We start from the raw sequence: 25531 nt of genomic DNA on the forward strand, positions 1-25531 counted from the left end.
AGTGTGAGTGCATCTCACCTCCATTGGAGCTTAAAGAACCAAGCTTTGAAGGAAAGAACTTACCTTTGTGTGGTGATTTTCGTGCACCACGCAAAGGCTTGGAGCACTTCATTGAGCATTAAAGGCTCTTCTTTTTTTGAGTTCAAGGACCCTATAGGTATACCTTGAACATTCCCTTTGAAATTTCATGAAAATAGCTTGTTTATGCCATGAAAAGAGGTAACTTTGATTAACAATGTTAAAGGTTGTTAATCCATGTATATTAAGTGTTGTTGAACCACTGTTTTGTGCCAAAACTGAACCTTGGACCTTGGGGTCTCGGATTGTGCAGAAAAATTCTGCAGAATTCTGTTCTGCCCGCGTGGTAATCGATTACTTTTCGTTGGTAATCGGTTACCTAGTTCAGTAATCGATTACCATGCTTTTGGTAATCGGTTACCTAGTTCAGTAATCGATTACTATGTCTTTGGTAATCGGTTACCTAGTTCAGTAATCGATTACTATGTCTTTGGTAAAGTCCAGTTTTATGCGTGGGAAACATGACTAGAAACCAGTTTTATGCGTGGGAAAGTCCCCATTTGGGCATGATGGCCTAGGAAGTTGGTGTTACTGTTAGGAAACATTTGAACTGGAATGTAGAGGAATGTCTCTCTCTATACAGTCCTTGTTATCTGTTTCTTGTATTATCTTTGGGGGATTGAGTGGTTCGAATCTTTTGCTTAACAATCTTACGTAGTAGCTTAATCTAATATAAGAATTTTATAAACGAGTACAAAGACTAAAAGCTAGTATGTTTATGCTTTTATTAATAAAAAACATGTTCAAGTTTTTTTAGGATGTAATCATTATCTATTTACTTAACATGGTCTTAGTATCTCTCTAACAAATATTGGCAATCCTTGATTTATTTTTTTATTTTGGCAGAGCCATAAAAAAATATCTTATGGCCCAGACGAAAATCCTCTTGTCCCTGCTTATAAGATGGTTTTGGAAAGATTTGCGCTTTCATTGGATCGGAAAAAATGGTCATTTGTGGAAAGGGAAATTCTTGGGAAGGGAATTAAGGAACAATTCCAAAAATGGTGTATCAAATTTCACTAGATAGATTAAGGTAATGTCTATTCTGGTGTTATGTATATTACTAAGTGTGTCATTTGACCTTTGTGTTCCTTAACCCTATTGTGGTTTGATTTTTTTCCTTGATGTATCTCATTGACAGTTCAGAGTTTTCATTTGGAGGTGCAAATGACTTGGATAGCATAGCTGAATCTGTTAAAGCTCTTGAAATTTCACCAGAGTGGATTAGAGAATTTTTACCTAAAGTTGATTGGGATCAGTTGGCTTCCACACATCTTTCTGGTCGTACTGGTGCTGAATGTGAATCAAGGTATGTATTTTCTATTTGATGAACTTCTGTTTTCTCTGTATTGATATGTATGAAAAGATGGTTCTTGTTTTACGATAAAGTTTTGTGTTTTATGTTTCTGTTATTGTGCTATATTCATGCTCATATCATATTTTTTCCTAGAAGAACTACATTGACTCTGCATTATTGAGATAATGTGGATTGAACATTTTGCAATGTTATTTTATATGCGTAATGAGGTACAAGACCCTAACATTGAGTTTGAAGTCGGTGAAAGAAAAGATGATAGCACTATAATTTAGTACCCATTTAAGGCTGTTTACTCTTTCTTTTCTTTTTTTCTTTTTTCTTTTTTTCTTTTTTGGGTTTGCCGCGGGGGGGAGGGGGGTTTGTTTATATCTTGAGTACATGTGAGGTTCATATTGAAAACAAACTGGCAATCTCTTTAGATAGGATCCTGGTTAGGATGGAATAATGTAATTTCTACACGTAACTGTTTAATTCAGGTTGGGTATTAAAATGTTCTACCAGTATCATCATCTTATTGCAGGTCAACATGTGTCTTCATATGCACAGTAGATGTGTTTTTAGCTACTTCATTATCATAGTGTGTCATATTCTTGGTCTCTTCCCCATAATTCTTTGACTATTGTTTCATGTTTACTGCCTTTCTGTGAAGAATATCTTCCCCCTGGCGCTGCAGACATCTATAACGATCATCATCACAGACAGTTTACCATTTTTGGATCTCAATAAGAGTTCGAGATCAACATAGATCATGCAGGTGGGCATGTACATGACATGATTTTTAAAATGGTGGTTCTTAATATGTCTGTGATGATTGTCATCGCAGATGTCTGTGACACTTATTTCTTGAATGTACTGTAGACTGTAGAATAATGTCTATGTGTATGTATGGCTGGATTCTCATACTTATGTTTCTCTTATTTTTTAAATGGTTTACGTTCACAGGTGGTTGAATTTTGAAGATCCCTTGATCAAGCAAGTGTAAGACCCATGGACTAGGGAAGAGGATATGTCTCTTTTGAGTATTGTTCAAGATAAGGGCCTTGGGAACTGGATTGAAATTGCTGAATAATAGGCGGCCACAAACAAGACTTCATTTCAATGCTTCGCACGATATCAAAGGAGCTTAAATCCTTCCATGCTAAATAGTGAATGGACTGAGGAAGAATATGCTCAACTTTGTTCTGCTGTAGCATATTTTGGTGAGCAAGATTGGCAGTCTGTTGCTTCTGTTTTAGAAAGGCAGACTGGAACGCAGTGCTCAAATAGATGGAAAAAATATCTTTATCCTAAGAGGAAAAGGAGCTTTACTCCAGAGGAGGATGAACGCTTAACAGTAGTAGTCATGCTTTTTGGACGGAAATGGATTCAAGTAGCTAAATTTGTTCCTGGAAGGACCCAATCTCAGTGAAGGGACAAATACCTCAATAGTTTGGACCCTTCTTTGAAATGGGGTGGATGGACTACGGAGGAGGATTTAAGATTAGAAGCTGCAATTGTCAAGCATAGATTCTGTTGGTCTAAGGTTGCTGAAGATGTGCCTCCTCGCACTGATTCTCAATGCCGGAAGTACGAGTTCAGAATTAACTTCGTCAATGAAAAATCTTTGTTTTAGATCTTTAAATTTTGTTATTTTACTTATATGTTTTCCTTACATTTATCAGGAGATGGAAGGTGTTATTTTCTGATCAAGTTCCTTTTTGCTTCAAGAGGCAAGAAAGACTCCAAAGTTTTATGATGGGCCAGCAGTGGAACCATATCCTAAAAGTTACAAGAGAAGAAGGATCAGAGATAGTCCAATCCAACAAGAGAAAGTCCAACAAGAAGGTTCTGCGGCCCAAGAAAACACTTGAATATAAAATAATGTGTTGTGTATTAATCTCATACAAAGAGTTACAATATATAGAAACCCTAATGGGCTTAAGTGAGAAGCCCAGATATAATCCAAAAAGAATATTTACTGATAGGAAGTAATCTAATCATATATATTCTAACACTTCCCCTCAAGCTGGTGCGTATATATTGTGAGCACCAAGCTTGCTACAAATGTATTCAACCCGAGGATCTCTAAGAGCTTTAGTGAAGACTTCCGTTAATTGATCATTAGAGTTGACAAAAGTTGTCTTAATTTTTCCTGACTTAATCCTTTCTCGAATGAAGTGACAATCAATCTCTATATGTTTGGTTCTTTCATGAAATACAGGATTAGAGGATATATATATATAGCGCAACTTGATTATCACAAATGAGTGTCATGGGTTGTTTCTGTTCACAAAGATGAAGCTCCTAAATCAACTGCTTTAACCAGATTAACTCACATGTAGTAATTGCCATTGCACGATACTCAGCTTCTGCACTAGACCGAGCAACAACAGGTTGTTTCTTGCTCTTCCAAGAAATTAAGTTTCCTCCAAAGAAGACATAATAACCAGAAGTAGAGCGCCTGTCTCAGGGTGATCTTGCCCAATCAGCATCTGAATAGCCACAAATTTTTATATTTCCTTGATCCGAATACAGCAAACCTTTTCCTGATGCTCCTTTGATGTATCAGAGAATCCTCACAGTAGCATCCCAATGAGAATCACAAGGGGAATAAAGGAACTGACTAGCCGTACTAACAGCGAAAGAAATGTCTGGCCTAGTCACAGTAAGATAATTGAGCTTCCCAATTAGCCTCTGATAACGACCAGGATCAGATAACGGCTCCCCCTGTCCGGGCAATAACCTGACATTGGGATCCATGGGTGTATCAATTGGTTTACACCCCAACATACCAGTCTCTTCTAGGATATCCAAGGCATACTTCCTTTGACAGATAGAAATGCCTTGTCTAGATTGTGCCACCTCAATTCCTAAGAAGTAACGCAGCTTCCCAAGGTCCTTTGTTTGAAACTGACTGAATAAATGTTGTTTTAACTGACGAATTCCAGCTTGATCACTTCTGGCGAGAATGATGTCATCAACATAGACTAAAAAATAGATGCACTTATCAGGAGATGTGATCCTATAAAATACAGAATGGTCAACTTTACTGCGGACTAAGCCAAACGCTTGAACAATAGAACTAAAGCGACTGAACTATGCCCGAGGAGAATGCTTGAGACCATATAAGGATTTGCGAAGATGACACACCTTCCCAGACTCCCCCTGAGCAACAAAACCAGGTGGTTGCTCCATGTAAACTTCTTCTTGTAAATCACTATGAAGAAAGACATTTTTGATGTCAAGTTGAAGGAATGACCAGTGTCGAACAACAGCAAGAGCAAGAAATAGGCGAATTGACGCCATCTTAGCGACCAGAGAGAATGTATCTCTATAATCAAGGCCGGCAATTTGAGTAAAACCCTTTTGCAACTAGGCGTGCCTTGAGTCGATCGACATGGCCATCAGGTCCAACTTTCACAGTAAACACCCAACGACAACCAACTATAGACTTCTCTGGAGGAGCAGAAACAAGGTCTCAAGTGCCATTGGAATGAAGTGCAGTCATCTCATCAAGCATCGCTTAGCGCCACCCTGGATGGGAAAGTGCTTCACCTGTGGTCTTAGGAATAGAAACAGAAGAAAGACTAGAAACAAAGGTGAAATGAGGAGGAGAAAGACAGTCATAGCTCAAAAAGGTATAAAGAGGATAAGGGTTACGAGTAGTACGTGTACCTTTTCTTTGAGCAATAGGAAGAGCCTATGGTGAAGGAGCCGGAGGGGAAAAATCAACTGCAGTGGGCGATGAGTCAGCAAGAGTCGAGTCGACAGGAGGCACAGTTTTGCAATGCTGATATGTGAGAAGAGGACGGTCCTCAGGTATGGAAGCAATAGGTTGCTTATCTGGAATAGAAGTACCTGTAGCTGGCAAAGACAAGTCAAGAAAAGGAACAGGAAGAACATGATCAACCTGTGGCAATTGAGATGGGATAGAATTAAGGGGTTGTTGATCAAGAAAAGTGACATAAGCGGAAACAAAGTAACGCTTAAGATCGGGAGAATAACAACGATAACCCCTTTGAAGACGACAATAACCAAGAAAAATACATTTAAAGGCTTTGGATTTTAACTTGTCCTTACCAGGAGTGAGATCACGAACAAAACAGCTACAACCAAAGACATGTGGGGATAGAGAATAGAGGCGAACATCTGAAAGCAACAAGTTATAAGGAATGACATTATTAATCACAGATGAAGGCATACGGTTGATGAGAAAACAAGAGACAAGGATTGCATCGGCCCAGAAATGAAGAGGAACATGCATGTGAATAAGAAGAGTCCGTGCAGTCTCAATGAGATGTCTATTTTTACGTTCAGTTACTCCATTTTGTTGTGGAGTGTTAGGACAAGTAGTTTGGTGTAAAGTACCCAGTGTGGCTAAGAAATTAGAAAAGTCAACAGAAACATATTCTTTAGCATTGTCACTACGTAAAATACGAATAGAAGCACCAAATTGAGTGTGAATTTCAGCAGAAATTTTTTGATAAATAGAAAATAACTTAGAACGGTTTTTTATTAAATAAATCCAAGTACAATGTGAAAAATCATCAATAAAGGTAACAAAATATCAAAACCCTAAAACAGACACACTACGACTTGGACCCCAAATATCTGAATGAATAATTGAAAAAGGAGCATCAGCTCGTTTATTGACTCGAGAGCGTATGTGCTTCCCTTGCTGACAGGACTGACAATCTAAAGTCTGAAGACCAGATAAAAGAGGAACCATCTTCTGCAATTTTGAAATACTAGGATGACCGAGGCGACTGTGAATGAGTTGTGGAGATTCTGTGAGAGAACAAGCAACTGAAGGACTCTGCACAACCAGGTAGAACAGACCTCGTGACTCACAGCCCACTCCAATCGTCTTCCCCGTACCCAGATCCTGCACAGAAACAGAATGGTTTGAGAAGGTAACAATACAATTAAAAGAGTTGATCAATTTACTAAAAGAGATTAAGTTATAAGGGATATCAGGAATGTAATAGACTGATGTCAAGGTCAATGAGGAGGTTGGACAAATTTGTCCAATCCCATGAACAGGAGCTTTAGTGCCATCAGTAAGAGTAAAAGAGGGTAAATTGTCAGAATATGTAAGAGATGAAAAGAGTTTCTTATTACCACAGAGGTGATCAGTAGCACCTGAGTCAAATATCCAAGGACCAAGTGATGCAGAATGAGAAACACAAGCAATAGGATTACCAGTTTCTGAAGTAGAGGCCTGAGACTGAGGAGAGACCTTCCTGAGAAGGGTCTGGAGTGCTGCATAGTCTTCAGAGGAGAGAGAGACTGTACCATTTGAAGCAGTATCTGATTGAGCTATATTAGCAGCATGAGAAGGTCGCAGGTGAGGATACTTTGTGTAGCAACAATCCTCATAATGACCAAGTTGCTGACAATAGCGACAACGAGGTCGTTGGCCACGTCCTCCTTGGCTTCTACCACGACCACGTCCACCTGTAATGTTCCCGCGAAAGTCAGTACGGGAAACTAGAGCAGTGGAATCAACGATAGCAGACGATGCAGGAGTAGATTTCTTATTAAGATTCAGAAGACGCTGATATGTCATTGATAGATCAGGATCCCCACTAGTCAAGATAGTATCCCGGACATTATCATATTCTTCGGGGAGACCAGAAAGTGTGGCAACCATAAAGAGACGTTCCACCTGTTTTCGATATGCAGAAGCATCAGTAGGGTATGGCAACATATCCAAATATCCTGCATCAAAGATCGACTTTTGCCAACATATGTCTCCATCTGAGTGTCAGATGATTTGCACAGATCCATAAACTGAGACATGATGGAATAGAGTTGCTGGACATCATTAGTGTAGAGGTGTTTTGCTTCCTCTCACACTTCAGTGCAAGTTTAAAAAGAATAGAAGATATCCAAGACGACTGGATCAATAGACTGCCAAAGGATACTGAGAAGCTGGTTGACAATCCTTTCCCAATCAGAATTTTCTTCCTTAGGAATATCAGTAGATTTAGTCGTGAGATGGTTCCCATGTCCCTGTCCAAAGAACCAAACTCGAACAGAGGTGACCCAGTTCTTGTAATTAATAGAACCCTTCAATTTTGAAGAGGTAATGGGCCCAACATTGGTGAAGATGATATTAGGAGAACTTTTGACAGGACGAGAGGGAGAATTGACCTCCAAATGAACAGGAGAAGTTGCTGCCATTATATTAAATCACAAGGATATAAACCGAGTAAATAGGAACGAACCTGATCACAAATCAAGAAGAGGCGCGCACAAATAGTGAGACCCACAAAGATCCAATCACAGATCTGGAAAAGAGAGGAGAGGACGAGCTTGTCTGTCCAAGAACGGCCGAAACATACCACCGGAACAGTGCACACGCGCTGGCAGAAGGTGGCGCGTGAGCACCACGCGCAGAGGAGAAAGACGGCGCGTGATGGCTGCGATGGTGGTCGGACTTCCACAGACTTGGTCGCCGGGAGGAGATGCTCTTGATCACGGGTGGTTTGGTTCGAAAACTCACCGAAAAACTTCTCCGGTGGCCTGAACAGTGCTGGACGGCGGTTCTGGTGGCTGTCGGAGGTACTGGCGCGTTCGGAAATTATTCTAAGGGAGCTTACAGCCCTGTATGGCTTGCCGGAAGGACGCACAACAAAGAAAAGAGGATTCCTAAGCAGTGGGCTTAGGTTTTAATGCGAGAACGAAGTTTTAAGCAAAAGCGAGGGTCCCTAAAAAAAGAGCTATGGTACCAACTTGAATATAAAATAATGTGTTGTGTATTAATCTAATACAAAGAGTTACAATATATAGAGAAGCCCAGATCTAATCCAAAAAGAATATTTACATATAGGAAGTAATCTAATCATATCTAATTGTTGCGATTCGGCAAGTGCACCGATCGTGAAAGTAATAAGGTGTACCGGAGTACGAGATCGTTCCCATGAGGATCAGAAACTTCAAGCACTAGTTCGCTAATCGCGTCTTAGTTGGACAATCAAAAGTTGAGTTTGAGAGAATGGTTGTTCAAAGAACTTCAAATTAAAAACAAGTAAAAGCATGCAATCAAGAAAATTCAGAATTTAAAGAATGAATGAAGATGTTGTTTGTTAAGAATTTAAAACAAGCGTAGTTAAGGTTTCGACTTCCCCCAATATCCTCAATCTGTTATGAATTAAATAGCCAAGAATCCATTTCTTAATATATTGCCAATCAATTCTATCTAGTTTAATTACGGCTCAATTCCTTGTTACCATAAATCTATGTAATCTTGAAAGAACTCTAGTTCCCCAATTATTCCCCAAGAAAACATGCATTAAGATCAAGAATTTAAAGATTGCATAATTACCCTATGCCTATTCCTAGATGACAAGGATTATGATAAATTATCAGGTCAGGGTTCATGCACCAACATCCCTATTGTCATACAATTCCCCAAAATCATTCTATAAGGAACAAACTCATAGAAAGCATTAAAGACAGATAATTTATTCAATTATAAAAAGAACAGGATTGAGAGACAATTTAATTCATAAACATAACGATTCAATTGGGTTCCATCTACCCTTAACTACATAAAAGACTACTCTAGCATACTGAATTTAAAAAAATAGTAAAGAAAAGAGAACCCCAAGCCTCCATTGATGTGATGTTGACTTGGTTCTTCAGTGTTCCAGCGCTCTGCAACAGGATCCCTCCTTCTGTCTTGGTGTAATGCTCTGGACTTGTGAATTGGTTTTTGGTCTGCTCCCAAGCTCTTTATTTATAGCCATTGGAGTTGTATCTTCATTGTATCTCTCAACGAATCCTTATCAGATTTGTAATTGATTCTTCAATTGCTTCCTTTTTGCAATTAATATCTCATAGATCGGTTGATAGATTTGAGCTTTATAATCCCGCTTCAATCTTCCATGACTCCCTTTAAATCCGGTTTGATTTGTTTCCGTTTTGGTTCCGGATGTCGCAATCTGGCAAATCTTCATTAAATCTTAGCAAATCTTTGCTGTCAGGAACGTACTTAGGCGCTCAAGCGTGCTATTATGCCTGCAATTTGCTGTTCTGCCTGCCCTCACGTGCTCGAGCGTGCTTCTGGGCGCTCGAGCGTGCTCCTCGAGTCTGGAATTATGTCTTCTGTGGTGCTTGAGCGTGCATATGTACGCTTGAGCGTGCTTTTCTGGCTCCTAACTTGTATGATTTTGGCTTCCCTTGGTCCATATTGAACCGCTACTTCTTCGTCATGATTTCTTTAGCACTTTTAGCACCATTTCTTGTGGTTTTACCTTCAAAACGCAAATATTATCAAAACGTCAGCTCAATTTCCTATCTTATGACTTAAATGTCTTAAAACCTTGAATTCCATGCATTCTACTACATAATTCTTGTATAATTTAACCTAAAAACATGGTAAACCAATGGTTTATCAAACATTCTCAGATTTGAATATTGCTGTCCTCAGCAATCAACTAAAATAAGATTAAGGAGGTAGGAATTAGGATTCTCAGAAGCATGGAATTTGGATGGAAGGAATTTTAGAATATCAGAGCATTCAGACTATAAAAATTGCAGCATCAATCATAAGATTCATAATTCATCAGAAAAAAAATGCAACAAAATTATTAAGATCAGGAAGAAGCGAAATTTTACTGAAACATTCCCTCACTAGGATTTCAGTTCACTTATGCTCAATTGTCTGAAGGGTTAGTGTTTCACTCGTTTCCCACCGAATCAACCATAGGCTTGCTTATATTCTCGCTTTCCAAAGTATTGTGACGTATCTCAAAGATCAAGAGGTCTTTCTTGGGTTATAACTTGGCCTGGCTTAAGGAAGGAAAATTTAAAGAAGGAGCTACAAGATTAAAATTCAGATTTCGAAGAGGAACTTATGCACTTGTTTACTTTTTGTAAACACTTTCTTTCTTCTTTTCGGTCCATTCTTCTTCTTTTTCTTTTGAACTTTCTCTTGTTTGTCGTTCTCTTCCTCAGAACAATTTTTCTTTCTTTCTTCTCACTTCTTGCTTCCTGAGGATTTTTTCTTTTCTTTATTTCTTTCTTTCTCATTCCACTCAACCTTACTTCCTTGGCTTTTGTCTTTTTTCTTGTACTTCCACAATTTATATCATTAATAATTAGCACTTTTGTCTCAATTTAATCTGAAATTTCAATCTCAATTAAGGTGAGGAGAGTATGTGGAAAGTGGCTTTAGTCATCTTCATAGGTTTTCAAAGAATAAACAGGCCTAGGCTCAAAGGGGTTAACTAAGGAATATCAGCAAGGGTTGGCTATTTGGCCATCTAGTTTAAAGAAAGAACATGCCTCAATCATATCTATAAAATATATCGCATACTAATTCAAGCAAGAAACAAAGCAAGTTCTAGAGTCTTTCATACAGTGGGATGCACACTCAATAAAAAAATTTCTGTATAGGCTCAAAAACCTCACGGCTATGAATGCGCAGTAATTCCTCTATTCTAAATCTTAACAATCTCATCCTTAATGAAAGTATTCAACAAATCATGAAAATCATATATTGATGCTTATTATGAAAAATTGAAGTCATCATCATGCTCTGAATCAGTTAAAAACACTGAGAAAACTAAAAAAATTCACAAAACAGTGGCTTGGGGTTTTTATTAATTAAAACTCTAAAAAAAATCAAAAATTCAAATTGCAAGGAAAAATTTAAAGTTGAGATGGTTCCCTGTACTAACCGAATATTCCGTGTATACTCATGAAGTTCCTTTGGTCAATTAGCATTCCAGCTGATGACATACGCGCATTTCCATTCCCAGATTTAAATGTTGTTGTCCTCAGCAACTAAATTTAAATCTAAAAAAAAAATCGCGTAGATAGTTTTAAAAAACTAGTCGATTCCTCGTGAAACAGCATCATAAAAACTATCGGTCAACAGTGTTGAAATATCATACTGCAACACAGGGTTATCTCATACCAAAACAACATAAACATAATAATCCAAAATAAAATAAAACTGAAATAAAGCATATAAAATGGTCACGGTGTTCAGTCATCCATCTCCTCGTCCTCTGTATCTCTCACTATGGCTGGTCGCATAACGGTGTCCTCGCCATCCTCCGCATCATCGTCCTGGCCATCAGTAGCCGGAATTGTGCTCGCTCCTCGCTGTGCGGCATCAAAAGCATCCTCCTCCTCTGAGCCATCATAAGGCTCTGGCTGGTAGGCTGGAAGTCCATCTGGCTGCGTAATGCTGAGGTAACGCATAATGTGTGTCTGATAAGCGAGCTGCTGCCTATGCATATGTCGGTTCCTGCGCCAGATGAATCCCATTTGCGTCTCAAGAGCAGTCAGTCGACTCTCTACTGATCCCGCAGCAGCTGAACCTGAAGCCCCATCTGTCTGGGCTGGTGCACGTCTAACTCTCCTCCTTCTGCCCGCCTGAGCTGCCTCTGCCCGCCTGAGCTGCCTCTGCTATGGAACCGTCTTCTTCCACAACTTCCTTTAACTTATCCGAAATCCACTTTGCATCAATTTTTGGCAACGGGGTAATCTCTCTTCCACCTGTTATGGGAATCTCTACCCCTGCTTCTTTGCACATGTACTCTATCAGAGAGCTATGGCCAATGGATGCCTTCTTACTCGTTTTGTGGGCTATGTCATATAAGATCTCAGAGAGGATCCTGGGCAGATCTATGGGCCTCTCAGTCATAATGGCCCACAACAACACTGCCCGTTTTACTATCACCTCAGTGTGGTTAGAAGAGGGAGTAATATTGCTGACCATGAAGTGGAACCATACCTTAGCTGGGTTATTCAGTTTCATCAGCCATACTCTCTTAGGACGCCCGTCCTTTGTCATATCCCACTTCTCACTTGGGTTGGTGATGTACTCCAATATGGGCTTTGCAGCCTCCAATTCATCGTCAGCATCTTCCAGTGTATGGTTCTTGTTCCGATATGCACAAGTGGTGACAGATGTCCTGTCACAATAAGCTGTCTTCAGTAGGTTCTGAATGGAGAAGGAGTCATAATGGATTTCTTTCCCCCTCACGAAGCTCACATACTGCCTCTCTACTCCTTCTTCTTGCTCCTCATAAGCATTAGCAAAGAATTACCTGCAGATATCCTCCCTAGTCACCACTGGCAAGGTGCAGAAGTTCCTCCAACCCCTCCTAGTAATAATGTTGTAGAAATCGGGATGTTGGCCCATGGTGAGTTCGAGGGTTCTCTCCTTGCATACAACTTTGCCCAAGATGTGAGAATGGAACCGTTGCTCATGAGCCGAAGATTTGAACTGTTGCACATTCACTACTGGAGGTTGAGAACTTGAACCGGCATCAGTTTGCTTGGTGCCTCTTTTTCTTTTTACCCTTCCTGACATCATGAAACTCAAAAAAGTATTTCCAAGTCAAGATATATTGCAAGTTGAAAATTCCCAAATTTAGTAGTAAGGTATAGTGTCATCATGGAAAATTTTGACAATCAATAAACTTTTTGGTTTTACCAAGCATTCCCAGAATTGGTGTACAACATGCTTCACATGGAAATAATTCAATCATAATCACCAAAACTTGCAATAATGTTCTAAGGAGGTGACTTCATCACCTTGATTATGCATTCAAAATATATGATTGTAACAATGAAAGCTTTCTAAATTGATGCATCCCCTTTGATTGGAGCTATTTTATGGTGAACTACATTCAATTACAACTATCTCCATGTTTTAACATTGCATGCTTGTTCGGTTAACCATGATGATGTTTAGGAGTTTGTATTCAAGCATTTTATCGAACAGTTAAAATGCACTACCATGAAGTGATGCACTTTAGCATATGGTGCTTGTGAATATGCCATGAATGTAAGAGAATGATGCATGTGTGAGAATCATGACTTCTTATTCTCCAATTTCTATCAGCATACATAAATTCACAAAAATCCTTTTAGAAATTGCAAGAACCCTAAATTTCAGATTTCATCTCATGAGAAGGAGAAAGTAGTTTCAATTTTCAGAAAATTTATCATTGAAATAGGAAGAGATGCATACCTTGTAGATGATGATCGATTGAACTAGCAAACTTAAACGAAAAAGGGAGTAAGAAGCAGAATTAAAAAAAAATATATAAGAGAGAGAAAAGTGTGGTGAGAGTGAGTAGTGTAGGGGGAGGGAAACTGAGAGAGAGAGGGGCATTTAAAGCCAAAATTCTGGAACCGCTGCAGTGTGCTCGAGCGGCCAAGTGGGCGCTCGAGCATGCTGTTCGAATTCTATTTTCCCTCTTTGAGCACGCCTGGGCATGCTAGTGAGCGCTTGAGCGCGTTGTGGCAGGGAGACACCCCTGTGACTCTCATGTTGGGCGCTTGAGCGATCATTTGGGCGCTCAAGCGTGTAACGTGCCCAGAATTTCTCTTGTTCCCTGGATGCACGCGCTCGAGCGGCCATGTGTGCGCTCGAGCGTGCAATTCGTGACTCAAAACTCCTCATTTATGATTACCTTAACTAACTATCTAATTTTTTTTTTGTATTTTCTTGATTTAATTGACTTAAAGGTATTGAAAACATTAAATTCTAGGGTTTCCTCCCTAGTAGCGCTTTGTTTAACGTCACGAGCCTGACATACCTGACTTACTTTACCTCTACGAGGGCAACGATGGTTGTTCCCCTGTCAATTTTTCCTCCGATGTATAGTTTCAGCCATTGACCATTCACTGTGAAGCTCCTATCAGAATCCAGCGGACTGATCTCCGCTGCTCTATATGATTTCGTGTTCCTTACGATGAACGGTCCCGACCATCGGGACTTAAGTTTTCTAGGGAAGAGACGAAGACGAGAGTTAAAAAGTAATACCTGATTCCCTACCTTGAAGTCTCGAGGCATGATCTTTTTGTCGTGCCACTTCTTTGTCTTCTCTTTGTAAAGGCTGGCACTTTCGTACGCAGAGAGTCTGAACTCGTCTAGTTCATCCAGTTGCAGAAGCCTTTTCTCAGCTGCGGTCTTGGAATCAAAGTTGAGGTACTTTATTGTCCATAAAGCTTTATGTTCCAATTCCACTGGTAAGTGACAGGCCTTCCCAAACATTAACTGGAAAGGAGACATTCCGATTGGCGTCTTAAATGCAGTTCGGTATGCCCACAATGCATCATCAAGCTTCTTGGACCAGTCTTTTCTTGAACTTCCAACCGTCTTCTCCAATATTCGCTTTAGCTCTCGGTTGGATATCTCCACTTGACTACTTGTTTGCGGATGATATGGTGTGACAATCTTGTGTTTCACTCCACATTTAGCCAACACGTATTCCACTTGTCTGTTGTCAAAGTGAGTTCCTCTGTCACTTATGATTGCTCGAGGTACTCCATATCGGACAAATATATTTCTTTTTAGGAACGCTATAACCACCCGAGCATCATCAGTAAGAAGGGCAGCAACTTCTACCCACTTAGAGACGTAATCTACTGCAACCAGAATGTATTTGTTGCCATAAGAAGGAGGAAAGGGTCTCATGAAGTCTATTCCCCATACATCGAAGATCTCAATCTCCAATATGTTGTTGAGGGACATTTCATGTCTTCTGGAGATGTTCCCTGTTCTCTGACATCTATCACAGGATTCAACGAACTTCCTTGCATCCTTGTAGAGTGTTGGCCAATAAAAGCCACTCATCAGCACCTTTGCGGCTGTTCTTTCTCCTCGAAGTGTCCACCGTAGCTGGAACCATGACAGTGCCACATGGTGTCTTTCATCTCTTCTTCTGGAATGCATCGCCTTATTACTCCATCAGCACATCTGTAGAAGAGGAAGGGCTCTTCCCATAAGTATTTCTTGACATCATGTAGAAACTTCTTTCTTTGTTGCCATGTGAAGTCTACTGGAATTTCTCCTGCTGCTTTGAGGTTTGTGAAATCTGCGAACCAAGGAGGTGTACTCGTGTTCTTTACTTCCTTCAGTTGCGGATCCGAGATAACATTAATAGCCATAATTTGCTCATCGGGAAACTCCTCCCTGATCTTCAGCTCAGGTCCGTCTTGAAGATCTTTTTCTTGAATTCGGGAGAGGTGATCAGCCACCAAGTTTTCTACACATTTCTTGTCTCTGATCTCCACTTCAAATTCTTGAAGGTGCAACATCCACCTAAGTAATCGTGGCTTTGCATCCTGCTTATTCAATAAATACTTTAAAGCAGCATGATCGGTGTAAACAATTACTTTAGACCCTAGCAAATACGATCTAAATTTATCAAATGCATAGACAACTGCTAGTAATTCTTTTTCAGTGGTTGCATAATTCATTTGTGCATCATTCAGAATTTTACTAGCATAATAAATCACATGCAACAATTTATTCTTTCTTTGTCTTAAGACAGATCCTATAGCATAATCACTAGCATCACACATTAATTCAAAAGGTAGTGTGAAATCAGGTGCAGTGGTCAATCGATCTTTTAAAATATTAAATGCTACCAAACATTCATCTGTAAAGTTGAATTCCTCATCTTTGACCAACAGCTTGCATAACGGCTTTGCTATCTTGGAAAAGTCTTTGATAAAGCGTTTGTAGAAACCTGCATGACCAAGAAAACTTTGAATGTCTTTAACGTTAGAGGGAGGGGGAAGTTTCTTAATAACAGATATCTTAGCTCTATCAACTTCTATACTAACTTTGGACACTTTATGCCCCAAAACTATGCCATCTTTTACCATGAAGTGGCATTTTTCCCAATTTAACACAAGATTACTCTCTTGACATCTTTGTAAAACACAAGATAAATTTTCTAAACAGTTGTCAAATGAGGGACCAAAAACAGAAAAGTCATCCATAAAGATCTCAATAGATTTCTCAATCATATCAGAAAAGATGGAAAGCATGCACCTTTGAAAAGTTGCAGGAGCGTTGCACAAGCCGAAGGGCATTCTCCGGTAAGCGAAGACTCCGTAAGGGCATGTGAATGCTATCTTTTCTTGATCTTCTGGAGCTACTGCTATTTGGTTGTAGCCTGAGTACCCATCCAGGAAGCAGTAGAAGGCATGGCCAGCTAGTCTTTCCAACATATGGTCCAAGAAAGGAATTGGGAAGTGGTCCTTGCGAGTGGCTGTGTTAAGTCTTCTGTAGTCAACGCACATCCTCCACCCGGTAATTGTCCTTGTTGGAATCAACTCATTGTTCTCATTTCTTACCACAGTGACTCCACCTTTCTTGGGTACCGTTTGTACAGGACTTACCCATGCACTATCAGATGTAGGATAAATCATACCTGCATCCAATAGTTTAACTACTTCTTTCCTAACCACTTCTTTCATGGTTGGATTGAGTCTCCTTTGCGGCTGCCTCACAGGTTTAATATTATCTTCTATTAGAATTATATGAGTACAAAAGGAAGGATTTATACCTTTTAGGTCGGAGAAGGACCATCCTATGGCAGCTTTGTGTTTCTTCAGTGCTTTGAGAAGCTTCTCTTCTTCAGTGGTTGACAGCTCAACATTGATGATGACTGGATACGTGTTGTTGTCACCAAGGAAGGCATACTTTGTATTTGGAGGTAACTCCTTAAGCTCTACCTTTGGTGCTCCAAGAGGGATGTCATCTTTCTTTCTTTCAAGTTCTTCCACCACTGGTTCTTTATCAGCTATTTAAACTTCTTCGTTGATTTGTTCTAACTCGAGTGGGGAGCTCTCCTCTTTCATAGCATCATCAATTGCTTCTTGTATTATGTCAATCATAAAACAGTCTCCTCCGTCTGTTGGATGTTTCATTGACTCGAAGACGTCAATGGTGACTGTTTCTTCGTTCATCCTCAGCATCAGTTTTCCTTGCTCCATATCGATCATTGCTCTTGCAGTGGCTAGGAATGGCCTTCCAAGCAATAGGGGAATCTCAGCGTCTTCTTCCATATTCAGAATTACAAAATCTGCAGGGAAGATAAATTTGTCAATTTTAACTAAAACATCCTCAATTACCCCATCTGGTCGTCTGATCGATCTGTCAGCTAACTGGAGAGAAACTGTAGTCGGCTCAAGCTCCTTTATTCCAAGAGCTCTGCACATGGACAGTGGCATTAGGTTTATGCTTGCTCATAAATCACATAATGCTTTCCCTACTTCAATATTTCCTATTTCTATAGGAATACTGAAGTTGTCTGGATCTTTCAGCTTGGGAGGAAGTTTCTTCTGGATGATTGCACTACTTGAATATGTCCAGAAATTTGGTGTATTGCTGTTTCTGGACTTCTTGTTTCAGCCGCTGAGGGTATGAAACTTTGCATAAGGAGACGGGTCTGCCGCTTTTGGTTGCCTGTCCAGAGCTTTCTTTTTCTCCCATTCGAACAGCTTCTTCTCTGGACTGCTCTTTTCAGCTTCTACTGCATCTTCTTTTTCAACTTCAGGTTCAGCTTCAGGTTCGACTTCTTTCTTCTTTTCAACTGGTGGCTTTTCCACAAGCTGAATCACGATCCCACTCCTTGTGACAATTGAATTACATTGTGCCTTTGGGTTCGTGTCGGTGTTACTTGGAAAGGTTCCCTGAGTTTTTTCAGTGAACTGTCTTGACAGCTGACCAATTTGAGTCTCCAAGTTTCGGATCGAAGCTTCTTGATTCCAGAATGAAGCTCTTGCTTCATCTCTGAAGGCATCTGCATTTTGAATATAGTCGGATGTTGTCTTGGACAGCTGCGCAAAAGCCTTCTCCCATTCTGAAGTGGTGCCTTGAGGTTGTTGTTGCAATGGTACATGAGGATTCAGCTGGTAGTTTGATTTGTAACTCAACCCAGGGTGTTGATTAGAATTTTTCCACCCTTGATTACCATATTGATTCCTTCTTGGATTGTTCTGGTTCTTTTGATCATACCAGAGTCCATTGACCTCTACTGGTGGCTTTTCCGCTGCTCTTATGTATTCGCAATCCTCAGTCGCATGAGCCTCTTCACAAACACCACATTTAATATTAGAATTATTAACAGAAGAAACTTGAGAAAGATTTTTTATTAAGAGCATCTAATTGTTCTTGTTGTTTCTTGTGCATTTGTAACATTTGTTTATTCTGGGCTAAGAGTGCATCATAGCCATCAAGCTTCATTATCCCTTATCTTCTTGGTGTAACGGGGCATTGTCAAATTCTTGAGAAGCTAGAGATTCCAACAATTCTAGCGCTTCCTCTGGAGTTTTTGTTTTCAAGGAGCCTCCTGCAGCAGCATTTACCAGTGTTCTTGTGCTGGATGTCATCCCTTGTAAAAGATTCTTATTTTCTCCCATGCTTCAATTCCATGTTGAGGACATTTCCTGAGTGATCCTTTGAATCGTTCCCAAGCCTCGTACAAAGATTCACCTTCTTTTTGTTCAAAAGCAGTGATCTCAGCCTTGAGCCTTGCCATCTTTGAAGCTGAGAAAAATCTGGCCAAGAACTTTCTTGCTAAGTCATCCCAATTGGTTATGCTTCCTTCAGGTAGATACTGCAACCAATCTCTTGCTTCATCCTTCAGTGAGCATAGAAATAGCCTGAGCAAGATAGCATCACGAGGAACTCCATTCACTTTTAATGTATCACAGTAAAGTAAGAAGTTATCAAGATGACTATAGGGGTTCTCTGTGCTTCCTCCAGCGAACTGTTCTTTTTGAATTAGTTGCAGCAGTGCCAGCTTCAGTTCAAAATTGTTAGCCTATGTTTGGTCTAACAAAGCTTGCCGTCTGTGGAACTCGAGCTGGGGTCATGTAATCCCCCAATGTCCTTGGAGCGATTTGATTGTTTTCTGCCATTGGTTCCTCCTTTGGTTCCGTCGAAGTTGATGCCTTTGTTTCCTTCGCTTTCTTTACTTTTGCGTCTTTCCTAAGTTTTCTTTCTGTTTTTTCTATCTCAAGATCAAACTGCAAAATTCGTGGGTTAAGAGTACCTCGCATAAACTAAGATTGAAAAGATGTGTAGAAAAAATAAAAAACGCAAAACAGAAAACAGAAAAGAAAAGAAAAGAATGTAGAAAATTAAATATGTAGAAAAATATGCAGAATTTTTTTTTTATGCAGAAAATGTTTTTATAATATGCTTAAAGTGCAGAACAATAAGCGTCCAATCTAAAAGTTAATTAGTTACTTCTAATGTTGAAGAATTCGATCCCCGGCAACGGCGCCAAACTCGCTGGCGCGTGACTCGCCGGCGCGTGGCGGCTGCGATGGTGGTCAGACTTCCACAGACTTGGTCGCCGGGAGGAGAGGCTCTTGGTCACGAGTGGTTTGGTTCGAAAACTCGCCAGGAAAACTTCTCCGGCGGCCTGAACAGTGCTGGACGGCGGTTCTGGTGGCTGTCGGAGGTGCTGACGCATTCAAAAATTATTCTAAGGGATCTTACAGCCCTGTATGGCTTGCCGGAAGGACGCACGACAAAGAAAAGAGGATTCATAAGCAGTGGGCTTAGGTTTTAATGCGAGAACGAAGTTTTAAGCGAAAGCGAGGGTCCCTAGAAAAAGAGCTCTGGTACCAACTTGAATATAAAATAATGTGTTGTGTATTAATCTAATACAAAGATTTACAATATATAGAGACCCTAATGGGCTTAAGTGAGAACCCCAGATCTAATCCAAAAAGAATATTTACAGATAGGAAGTAATCTAATCATATCTAATTGTTGCGACTCAGCAAGTGCACCGATCGTGAAAGTAATAAAGTGTACCAGAGTACGAGATCGTTTCCACGAGGATCAGAAACTTCAAACACTAGTTCGCTAATCGCGTTTTAGTTGGACAATCAAAAGTTGAGTTTGAGAGGATGATTGTTCAAAGAACTTCAAATTAAAAACAAGTAAAAACATGCAATCAAGAAAATTCAGAATTTAAAGAATGAATGAAGATGATGTTTGTTAAGAATTTAAAACAAGCGTAGTTAAGGTTTCGACTTTCCCCAATATCCTCAATCTGTTATGAATTAAATAGCCAAGAATCCGTTTCTTAATATATTGCCAATCAATTCTATCTAGTTTAATTACGGCTCAATTCCTTGTTACCATAAATCTATGTAATCTTGAAAGAACTCTAGTTTCCCGATTATTCCCCAAGAAAACATGCATTAAGATCAAGAATTTCAAGATTGCATAATTACCCTATGCCTATTCCTAGATCACAAGGATTATGATAAATTATCAGGTCAGGGTTCATGCACCAACATCCCTATTGTCATACAATTCCCCAAAATCATTCTATAATGAACAAACTCATAGAAAGCATTAAAGACAGATAATTTATTCAATTATAAAAAGAACAGGATTCGGAGACAATTTAATCATAAACATAACGATTCAATTGGGTTCCATCTACCCTTAACTACATAAAAGACTACTCTAGCATACTGAATTGAAAAATAATAGTAAAGTAAAGAGAACCCCAAGCCTCCATTGATGTGATGTTGACTTGGTTCCTCAGTGTTTCAGCGCTCCGCAACAGGATTCCTCCTTCCGTCTTGGTGTAATGCTCTGGACTTGTGAATTGGTTTTTGGTCTGCTCCCAAGCTCTTTATTTATAGCCATTGGAGTTGTATCTTCATTGTATCTCTCAACGAATCCTTATCAGATTTGTAATTGATTCTTCAATTGCTTCCTTTTTGCAATTAATATCTTGTAGATTGGTTGGTAGATTTGAGCTTTATAATCCTGCTTCAATCTTCCATGACTCCCTTTAAATCCGGTTTGATTTGTTTCCATTTTGGTTCTGGATGTCGTAATCTGGAAAATCTTCATTAAATCTCAGCAAATCTTTGCTGTCAGGAACGTACTTGGGCGCTCAAGCGTGCTGTTGGCCCTTGAGCGTGCATCGATCTATGCCTGTAATTTGCTGTTCTGCCTGCCCTCACGCGCTCGAGCGTGCTCCTCGAGTCTGGAATTATGTCTTCTGGGGCGCTTGAGCGTGCATATGTGCGCTTGAGCGTGCTTTTCTGGCTCCTAACTTGTAAGATTTTGGCTTCCCTTTTCCATATTGAGCCGCTACTTCTTCGTCATGATTTCTTTAGCACTTTTAGCACCATTTCTTGTGGTTTTACCTTCAAAACGCAAATATTATCAAAACGTCAGCTCAATTTCCTATCTTATGACTTAAATTTCTTAAAACCTTGAATTCCATGCATTCTACTACATAATTCTTGTATAATTTAGCCTAAAAATATGGTAAACCAAAGGTTTATCACTAATCATATCTATTCTAACAAAAACAATCCAACCGCCCAAGAAGACAAAGTTGAGGTGTCAATTCCAAATCAAGGCAGTAACGAAAAGAAAGAGAAAAAGGTGGTTCTTAGCAAAGGAATGAAGTTAGTTACAGAAAGAGAAAAAAGGGACAGCTGGCAAATGTTGAATGGTGATGAGGATATTGGAAAGGGAGTAAACGTGCAAGGAGGTTATTATAAGGAGAGGGAGAGCAAAGGAGAAGGAGAGGAAAATATGAATCAACCAGGAAAGGAGGAAGAGTGAAATCTGCATATGAGTGGGAGTTTGTGGAGGAAGCTTGGGTTAAGGTGACTAACATCTTGCTATGGTGTCTATGTTTATTTTCAGTCTGTTATGGAGTCTATGAGTATGTATTGTTGTTATGTGTGTAGCGAGTGTACTTAGGAGTATGCATTGTGATTGAGTCTGTAATTTTCTTTATATTGTGGATGTATTTTCCCTATCATACATAGTGTGTGATAGGTTGGGGTCGATTCTTCGGAGTCTGTAAGTAGGAAAGTGTCTCTTGTTGGAGTCTATTGCAGAGCAAAATAATATAAAAATGCCATAGATGTATTTTTCAGAACTGTTGATGATTTTCTTTCTTTGTTTTAACTGATTTTTGAGCTTAAAAAGATTGATTAATCATTCTAAACGTACGGTAACTAGTGTATGACTAAAATTGTATAGGGATTAATCAATCTTTTTAAACGAGGGATTAATCAATCACATTTTCAAAGAACTAAAATTGTAGAGGGATTAAAAATTAATTTTTTTTGTAAAGGGCAAAAGTGGGAACCATATATTTTTTATTAGGGATCCAAAAGAGATTTTACTCATCTTTTTACTAAATTGAAACTAAAAAAAGACCCTACTCCTAACTAGTGAGGTGTAAAATTTTAGGTGTTTAGATACTTTATATTTTCTCTTTTCTCTTTTCTCTTCATAAGACCGGCTCCATACACTTTTATATGTGTATAGAAATAACTTTATCTCTTACAATATATGTAAGAAACATTAAATTCTTTATTATATTGTGATAAATTTGTACGCAAAATATTTTTTAATTTTTAAAAAATTCATAAAAAATAAATTTTATAAAGTTAAAATAAATTAATCTTACTACACATTCAGCTAAGTAAATTAAGTTCACCATATGTTTACCAAAAAAAAAAACAGTTCACAATAATTTATTTTATTTTATTTTTACTCTTAATTTCATAGATTCTTTCTAGTTTTTTACGTATCTTTTACAAGAAAATAAATAACACACTAGTATGTGATTTGAGTAGATAGATTCTAGCTCCAAACAGACGCTAGATTCAGTTCTGAAACTTTAAGGAATCACGCAACCTTGAAAACGAGTCACTTGTTTTGGGCTTGTGAAAGGGCCAATCCAAGCTCTCAGCTCTCAAACACAAAGATAAGGAAGGAGAACACAACACCCACTTCCATTTATCATCCTTCACCTGGGGCGTTAATTCCAAAGCTTCTTCTTAATTCTCTTTTCTTCTTAAAATGAAATCACAGTAATGGATTTTGAGTCTTCATAGCATCAAAATGCCTTCTTTCTGGTAAAGCCTCCAACTTTAATGTGTCTTCATCTGGGTGACTCTGATTTTTTTGTTTCTCATTTATGTAGTTTTGTAATTTATAGTAACAATTTGAACGTTGGTTATTGTTTCTGTTCCTTTGTAATGGAAATGCAGGGAAATTTGTGGCTGTGTTGATTTGGTTGGTTGCATCATTCTGGCCTTATTTTGATGTCTCATTTGTGTTTGCTTTTTTTTTTTCCCCTCAATAACTGTGCCTTTGGGATTTTTGGAGACGGCATAGGAGGAAGGTTTTTGTTACTGTTGGTGTCTTAGGAAGTGGGTATTTTTGGTATAAGCTATATGTTGGTCACAGGCGTAGGCTTGATGCACTTCAAAGAGAATTTGCAATCCAAAGGGAAAATGAAGAGCTCATTAAGGTTCAGTTAAGTGTGATATCAACCCAGCTTCTTCTTCTTCAATATGTATTTACACTTTTTTTGCCTATGATCATGATGAATTTCCAACCCCACATTAAGAAGGAGATACTAATGACATGTTTTCTTTTGTAATTGACAATGATAGGATGCAAGCTCACTTTGAGAATATTCAGAGAATTTCTGAAACAATCACATTGCCTCATGCCATGCACAGTTTAAGTTCTCGGATATCAGAAGAGTTGGATCTTTCTCAGCTTCTTGAGAAGTTAATACAAGGAAAGGGTCAGCCAAACACTTTAACTCAATTAGAGAAACTAGTTTTATGGGATAGACTAAAAATTCTAAGTATGCACCGGGTCTTTGCTTCCACATTTATTATACCTGTTGCTTTGTGGCTATGTTAATTTGTCTGGTTGCAGTAGGGAATTAAAATCAAATTTGCTGCTATGTCATTTCTTTTTCTCTTGGTTTTACAAGAATGGTGTTGTCATTATGGGCAACAACAATGCTTGGCTTATATATAAAAGTTCAAGTAAATATACTAGGAAGGCATCTATATATTGATACGGCACGAAGCCTTGGAAGCTATAATTCAATGGTGAGAACCACTTTCTTTCTTGTCTTGTCGTTTATCTTTTCTCTTTCTGGTTTTGTTCAAAATATTTCCTCATATATTAGAAGAACTATTACTGTTCTGAATTCTTTAAAGATGGAAATGAAAAGAAAAATGGAAATGGAAGAAAATAGGATCTGTTTATTGATGAGAAGTAAAACACAACACACAAGAGACACTTCTCTTGCCAAGGGGCACTCCCCTTCTAACTGAGCGTTCTCAGCCTATATTCAGAAAATACTAAAAGTGACTCCAATATCTTTTTATACAAACACAACCTTCCCCCTAACTAACTATCTAATGACTAAGTATATTTCCTAAGGAATATTCTTTCCCTCCTAATACAAGACGTATGAAGAACTTTATAAAGCAACATTATAAAAAGAAACTTTAGGATAGCTAACAATTAAGTATGATCGCAAGTTTAAATTTGAAATTTTGTCTGGAATTTAATGGCTACATCTTTTGATCATTTATGTGCTGAAACTGAAGGGTAGCTACCTCTTACTATTTGAATGACGGAACAATTCTGTTCAGGGCCAAATGGAGAAAACAAGGCGAGCAAAATGAACAGAACAACCCTTAAGGCAGGCGTGGATTGTCTGCAATGTATACTTAATTGCAAAATTAACTTATAATGTTGTGATTTAGTAGATTCCTGGATGAGTTACAGATACAATTTTAGGATCAAAGTCATTCAATTATTGAAATATATGCCTTTTGTATGTGTTGTTTAAAATTTTTGAAAGGCTAACTTCCATAGAATCCTGATTAGGTTACGGCCAATGACATGCCATGCCACTTTGATTGAACCGTTCACAGTTTAAACCTTAGATCTAGAAGACTAGAAGTACTGGTCCTTTTATTTTCTGTTGTGAGATACTTTTTCACCTTTCTTATCAAAGGCCAGTATTGAGTATGATTGGGATATTTTGGATATAAGCACTATGCACTATAAAGTAATGCACTCCCTACTCTGTCTAAGGATCCATGTTGCTACCTATATTATCAAGGTGCACTCGCATTCCCGTGTGGTCAGAGTTATTTGACCTGATTCCAAGTTAACTTACATGGATGTGCCGCGGATCATGACCAAGTTCAATTTCTCATGACTCGTGTCCTATATAGTTAGTGTGTGTGTGTGTGGAAACATTAAGGTCCACTTGCAAATCTTGCTCAGAAGTTATTGCTGTTTGATATCATCCACTTGCAAATTTTTTTTTGATAACACTTTTGAAGATAACACCAAAGAAGGCTCTCATGCATGCTACAAAATCGAATTTGTCAATCTTCCACAGCAGAACCACTGCTTCAATGTTCACGAGGTCCATCACGGCAGCTATTATAATAAAAGGAATCACTGCATTTGGTGTGTACTTAAATAGCGGTGTGATGAGTAGCAGAGTTAATAATACATCAATGGACATACAACTAATGCATAAGATAATTCAT

General features: G+C 38.9%; 1 protein-coding gene, 1 non-coding gene and 1 pseudogene across 2 annotated transcripts; all 3 read left to right on the forward strand.

The window, feature by feature from the left end:
* Positions 1-235: 235 nt before the first annotated feature.
* On the forward strand, positions 236-3008 carry LOC133296554 (uncharacterized; annotated as a pseudogene).
* Positions 3009-18571: 15563 nt separating this feature from the next.
* Positions 18572-18678, forward strand: LOC133296560 (small nucleolar RNA R71). The gene has a single exon (XR_009749525.1). It is a non-coding gene; the product is annotated as a small nucleolar RNA R71 (small nucleolar RNA).
* A 4629-nt stretch (positions 18679-23307) lies between these two features.
* On the forward strand, positions 23308-24745 carry LOC133296555 (peroxisome biogenesis protein 3-2-like; the record flags this gene model as incomplete). The annotated part of the gene is made up of 4 exons (XM_061495559.1): positions 23308-23471; positions 23612-23811; positions 23934-24064; positions 24734-24745. Coding segments are annotated over 4 exons (507 nt in total), but the record flags the coding sequence as incomplete, so codon positions are not given.
* Positions 24746-25531: the final 786 nt, after the last annotated feature.

The sequence above is a fragment of the Gastrolobium bilobum genome, unplaced genomic scaffold, assembly GCF_033153095.1.
Source record: "Gastrolobium bilobum isolate Gb01-03AN ecotype WA unplaced genomic scaffold, APGP_CSIRO_Gbil_v1 utg7507, whole genome shotgun sequence".
NCBI lineage: Eukaryota > Viridiplantae > Streptophyta > Magnoliopsida > Fabales > Fabaceae > Gastrolobium > Gastrolobium bilobum.